Source organism: Hetaerina americana, unplaced genomic scaffold, assembly GCF_022747635.1.
Source record: "Hetaerina americana unplaced genomic scaffold, ioHetAmer1.1.p SCAF_112, whole genome shotgun sequence".
Lineage (NCBI taxonomy): Eukaryota > Metazoa > Arthropoda > Insecta > Odonata > Calopterygidae > Hetaerina > Hetaerina americana.
Window position 1 is genome coordinate 88,080 of NW_027286204.1, and position 6,324 is coordinate 94,403.

Below are 6,324 nucleotides of genomic sequence, written 5' to 3' on the forward strand. Positions count from 1 at the left end.
TTATTAGAAGAGTACTGGGTAAATGTGATAAAAAGATCGAGGAGAAATGTTATCTTTGGCTGGCTAGGCTTTATTTAGAATATGCTACTAGTAGTACATGAGATCCTCACGAAGTTGGATTGACTACCAAATTGGATCGACTGCAGCATAGAGGAGCTAGATTTGTAAAACGCTGTAATTTGAAAAGCTTGGTAGCGTATCCGAAATATTAGAGGACCTAGGCTGGGAATCACTCAATGGAGCGAAGGTTAAATTGCAGGTTGAAGCTCTTGCATAAATTGGAAGGAGGTATCTTTAGCAGTGATGTTGAAAATGTATCATTAGGCCCATGGCAATGCATATAGCAGGAGAGATCGGGCCAGTGAAAGTAGAGAGATCAAGTGTAGAACACTTGATCTCTCTACTGAACTGAACTACTGAACATTTAGGATGTCATTTTTTCCACGAACGATAAGGGGACAGAACAGCAAATTCCTGATCGTGGTAGGGTAAAATTATTCTGTTGTGTAATCAAACTCTTGCGGTGGCTTACATTGTATATAAATTGTATATAAATAAATTCCTTTATTAGAGCCGCTTCAGGACGTGTTCCGGCCCTCCACCATTCTTTCATATTCCAGTAACCTTTTAATCACCCGAACCTTTTTGTCCATTATCTGTGAATTGGATACCTATTCTAGAGCCAATCGATTTGCCTGAGTCTTTTTATTCAGATCAGGGAGTGTGGTATGCGATATCAAACTATCAATAAACGCCAATTCTGTGGTATCCAATTTTTGAAGAAACTTCACTTGGTCTGGTTCTCAAAGTTACGTGTTTTCTTTTAATGTCGTCCTTTTTTTGGTAATTTAGTCAATATTTAATTTATGTTTACATCAGAAGTCCCATAATCACTAAGTACGTATGTGTAGTGTCATGAAATCGCAGGGGAAGAATTAACCATCTATTTCAAACGCTTCTGCTAAATGTGTCCCATTCAAATGAACGCGAGGGACCAATATATCGATAGTTAATTTATAATTTCAATTGTAAACCAGGATTACCGATTGAAATATTAAATTATTTTCAACCGTACTCGAAGGAACTTGCAAGTGAATCAGTGCACATTTCTATGTCGCCCCTCGCGACCCCCCCCCTAACAAACCACCGCGGCTCCTCGCGAACGACCTCGTCAGATTGATGCGAGGGTACGGATTGCCTGGGTTCGGATTATGTAGCGGGGGTTCCCTGCAATGAGACACTCGAGAAGTAGGAGTGCTCATTTGAACTAGAATAGGAGAGGAGGATTGAATATACAGGAGGAGTGGTTTACGCATTTCAGCTGAATTTCAGATGAAAATTGGCGTGGTAGGGGGTGTATCAGGTGAAGATTGTGTTGGAGAAAGAAGCAGGTACAATCAGAAGATAATACAGGGTTCGTCCGGAAAATAAGTGTACTGAGCTCTGGAAAAAAATATTATTACACTTTTACATATCTTAAGCTAATATTCCTCAAAATAGGACCCTTGTGAGTCGATACACTTGTTCCAGCGGCGTTCCCATTCCTGGAACGCTCCCGCGAAGGCATCATCGGGAACCTCTCGAAGACTCGTCGTCGACCTCTTCTCTGCCCTCCACGAACATCTTGTGCCACCGAAAGATCATGTTTCTGGACATGGCTGACTCCCCGTAAGCCTGGTTAATCATACCGACAGTTTCGGTAGACGATTTCCCAAGCTTTACCGCAAGTTTGATGGAATAACGCTGCTCCAAAAACTTCGGCATCGCGTTCCGTGACGTGGGTCGAGCGTGGAGGTTCGCGTTAACAGAGCTCCTCACTACACCACAGCTCAGAGCCGACTGCCTTTTTCAGCGTCGCTTGCCAACATACCCCCCTCCAATCGCAGCCCGTCAGAGCGGTGCTGGGCGCGCCTGGAGCGGCGCGCCCAGCCCAGGAGTCAGTACACTTATTTTCCGGACGAACCCTGTAGTAGGTGACAGGTACCTGTACGCTGAGACGTTAAGAAAATATCAGCAAAGACTTAAATAGGGTGACAAGCGCTCTGTGGCTCTTAAATGTGGCCTTTGAGTCACGCAGATGAGCATTGATGATGGGCTTTGAGGAGAGGGAGAGGGGGGAGAGGGCCGCGAATGACGAATTGTTAAATGGCGATTGGCGAAGAGAGGAAGTTTCCGTGGGGAGGTAATGATGAAGGCTGGTGGGATGCTGAAGGCCGTGATAGAGGGGAGACTGATGCGTGAGGAAGAGGAAGGCTGACAGTGGGAATCTTAGAGAGCTTGAAGGCAAGCGGAAGTTACGATGCCCCGGAGAAATAAATGTAATGCTGATCAAAGAAGAGAGAAGTGCTCGGGAGGCTTAAGAGGGGCCAAAGGTCAAATTCAACCTTTAAATTGGTGGAATGACTGAACGAGTGCCATTGGAATACATACGCTGAAATGCGACAACCATTTATAAACACTTTAAATAGGTTGAAGATTTTTTAAATAGGTCTGAAGTAATTGCTTCGCTGACTTCTTTGGCGTTCAAATAGTAATCACATTCTTTCATCCTAGGCATTTGCCGAATTAAAAAAAAAGAATAAATCTCACTTGCGTAGGTTTCCTCCCGAACCTCCACTCCCCATGAGAAAGCATTAATGAAAGTGCGATCCCCACTCCCCCCTCCCTTCTCTCTCTCCTCCGAAAGCCTTGCGTCTCCAAAGGACAGCCTCTTGTCATCGGCGGTGGCGACCAAGGCCGACCGGCCCCTGCCTCTCCCGGGTGACCCCGCCGCCCATGGACTCGGCTCACCTCGCCGCCTCCATCCTGAAGAGCATTGTGGTGCCCGGGGGCGGGCGGCACCAGTTCGTGGGCGGAGGCGGGTCGGAGGGGGGCCGGAGGAGGCGGAGCCGCGCGGCGGATGTCGCGTTGGCCGTCCGGCGCCGCGACGCCGAGGCGCTGGCGCGGCTGGTGCTGTCGGAAGGGGCGGACCCCGACGAGGCCCCGGGAGGCACGACGCCCCTCGCCTCCGCCCTCGCCCTCGGGGCCGTTTCGTGCGTGGAGACCCTCTTGCGTCTCGGCGCCGATCCCCGCCGCCGCTCCGTGGACTCCCAGGGCCGCCTGGAGCCCCCCCTCGTGATGGCCGTGCGCCTGGGCTGCCCCCCGTCACTCTGCACCCTCCTGCTGGACGCCGGCGCCGACGTGGACGCCCCCGACTTCTACGGCCACTCGCCGCTCTGGGCGGCCGTCTACGGCAAGAGGGCCGGCCACGTGGCCCTGCTCCTGGCGCGCGGGGCAAGGGTGAGAGGATTCCCCAGCGCCGTTGCGCAGAAAGGGGTCGCCGGCCTCTCTCCATGCACTTCCCAGTGAAAACTAGATGCATTTCTTGTTCCCTGGGGATGTTTTTAATTTTAATGAGATTTTTGAAAGTGAAGCATCTGTCATTTGATATTTTATTACCCTGCAAGCCACCGCTAGGGTGTGTGGCAGGGGGTGAATACGCAGACTAATTTTGATCCGAATATGACCCTACCGCAATCGGACAATGATATTCTGATCCCCTATCGTTCGTGGAAAAAATTAAATCTTAAATGTGTCTGATCCACACTTCATCTCTCTAATTTTATTGGCATGATCTCTCCTACCGCAGCGCGATGGTGTTAATAATACATTTTCAGCATCACCGCTAAAGAGACATCCTTTCAGCTCATGAAAGAGATTTGATCTGTAATTTAACCTTCGCTCCATTAAGTAATTCCCAGCCTAGCTGCTCTAATATTATGGATACGCTACTAAGTTTATCATAAGAACGTTTTCCAAATATATCTCCTCTACGCTGCATGCGATCCAATTAAAAAATCAATCCAACTTCGTGAGGATGCCATCTTACTTGCAACATATTCGAAATGAGGCCTAACCAGCGAGAGATAACGGTCAAAGGAATGGGTTCAGGGGTTTCTTGTAGCAAAGGGATAATGTACAGTAAGTTACTGGCAAGTGAATTTTTTGACCCGCTGAAATTTTCCGTTGTTAGCAGAGATGAACGACAAAATGGTGCAATTGACCAGAGCAGTTGTGCATACACCGTGGAAGGAAGAGAGGCGAAAGAGATCGATAGGACGCAACTTCGGAACCGCTCGCTGTATGCGCCTAACGACGCCTACGGCTTCATTAGTGAGTTCCGTTGTATGCAGTAACATTGCGACCGCAATAATCTGATATGGGCGCGAAAAAGAGCAATGGGCCTCGATCGATATTCCTTAGAAGAAGGAGTGCGTGGCGATTGCTCGTTGTTGACCATCCGCGGATCCCGATCCGACTTCGATGTGAGCTTCTCCTGATGGGAATGACGGATTCGTTGAGATCAAATGCCTCAACTCTTGATATCACACGAGAAAATTACTACAATGCACTTAGTTGTAGGTTAACAGTAAAGTTCTTATAGCTTAATTATATGATATTATTATTATTTCTGTAAATATTTTTCCCTGAAAATGTTATCACAATAAAATTTTATGGATATTCGGTGCAGCGTTGATTATTTTAAATATACTTTGTTGAAAGAGATTGAATTTCAATGTCTGAACGACTGCATTACATAAGGTTTCATGGAAAACTTATCATTGGAAGAGTTTTCGGGCAAATGGAAGCGGATGACTGAAATTCGACTCGTGTACCGGGGCAAAAGAGACGAAATCGTTGGTTTAATGTCGTGCGAAACCTTCGGAGGACTACTTTCGAGATTCGGTCAATGGATGTACTCACGCGCGGTATTATTCCCCTCTTGATGAAACTGTGATGGGGATTCTGTAGTTGATGAAAAGGGATGAGCTCAATCAAATCTACTCGTGGAAGGTGCGATATTTAAAAAAGGTTAATTCAGTAGATTGATCGGTTCAAACCCTACATCTCTCTGAGAACTTTCCCATCTTCCTTAAACACCAAATTGTGAAAAGAAAAGAAGCGCTGTCCCCACATCGCATACTCTCTCGAGATGCTTTCATGAACGAGGTCCTTTTCACCCTTACAGGTGTGCCAGTGGGGTCCTGGGAGCCGCGTCGTCCCCCTCCCGTGGAACGAGTGCCCCCTCCATGAGGCCGTGCGGCAGGGGTGGCAGTGGTGCCAACCACTGGTGTCGGCGGGTGCTGGGCTCGGAGCCAGAGGCCTCCTCCGAGTGGCTCTGGACCGGGGGGACGTCGGGACAGCCAAGGGCCTGGCCCTGGCCGCGGGACTCCGTCCGTCGCGGGAGTGGGCCCCCCTCCCTGAAGATGACTGGCTGGCCCGGGAGATGACCTCCCCGCCGCCCCTGAGCCGGTTGTGCCGCTACGCCGTGAGGGCGTGCCTCTCTAGGGCCGCCGGGGGCCGAGACCTGAGGCCCCGCGCCCCGTTGCTCCCTCTGCCCCCGCACCTAGTCCGCTATGTTCTCCTGGACCCCCTGGGGCCCTGACGCCCTGCCCCGGCCTGTCGTCACCCGCGACGGCTTCCGCCATCTCTCCCCGCATCGCTGAAGGAGTCGTCCACTCGCACGCCTCCTTCGTGTCGCGCTTGTCTGTCGAGTGTGTTCACCGCGAAGAGGAGCAAGACGATATTTAACAATGGATGTTCTGTTGATCCAGACCCAAGAACACCCGCGGCCTTTTTGTTGTAATGTAAGGTTGTTTTGTTTTTTTTGGAATTTTGCCTTTGTGTTGGAATGTGCCGGTGGCTGCCGGATGGTGTTTACATTTACAAGATGAGCAAGCTACAGTTTTTTTTAAGAACACCGCGAAATCATTTTTCATCTCTTCCAGTAAGAACAAAGTTCCAGTCAAGAATAAGTATTTCCACTCGGCCACGGTCATTACTTTAAGTTGTCGGCTGGTGGCTCAGTTTCCATTCCAGATGGTGACGAGAAGCACACAGCGGCACGTTTGCCTCCTTGACCGTATTTCTCGCTATCAAAGAACGATTCTGTATGGAAATAAATAGTTTAAAAATCATTCTTAACGGCCATATTGACGTCTCAAAATAATCTTGTTCTTTGTTATTTGCTCTCAGTTGCATATTGTGATGAAAGGATTGAAAACATTCTAGCAGATATGCTTTAATATGGCTTCCATCTGCTTATCGGAAACAGCGATTCCATCTGAGCGGTGTAGCAACGGAAGCATAATTTTAATAAGTGGGTATCCAAAGTCTTCTTTGCCAAATAATGTAGCTTAAAAAGATGTGAGGTTCAGTGCTAGCAATAGTTCCTTTAACACAAATCAGATTGCATCGGGCGGAATATTTTACAAGGGATTCAATATTAATAAGAAGACGATCCTCGTCAAACATCGAAAAAATCGTAATTTCAAGGAAACATTA

The 6,324-nt window shown here is 48.4% G+C and overlaps 1 protein-coding gene across 1 annotated transcript; it reads left to right on the forward strand.

Moving 5' to 3' along the window:
• Positions 1 to 2,883: 2,883 nt before the first annotated feature.
• LOC139685432 (uncharacterized) lies at positions 2,884 to 6,026 on the forward strand. The gene is made up of 2 exons (XM_071582447.1): positions 2,884 to 3,279; positions 5,009 to 6,026. Exons 1-2 carry the CDS (start codon positions 3,118 to 3,120, stop codon positions 5,423 to 5,425), a joined length of 579 nt encoding a protein of 192 aa, XP_071438548.1. The 5' UTR covers positions 2,884 to 3,117; the 3' UTR covers positions 5,426 to 6,026.
• Positions 6,027 to 6,324: the final 298 nt, after the last annotated feature.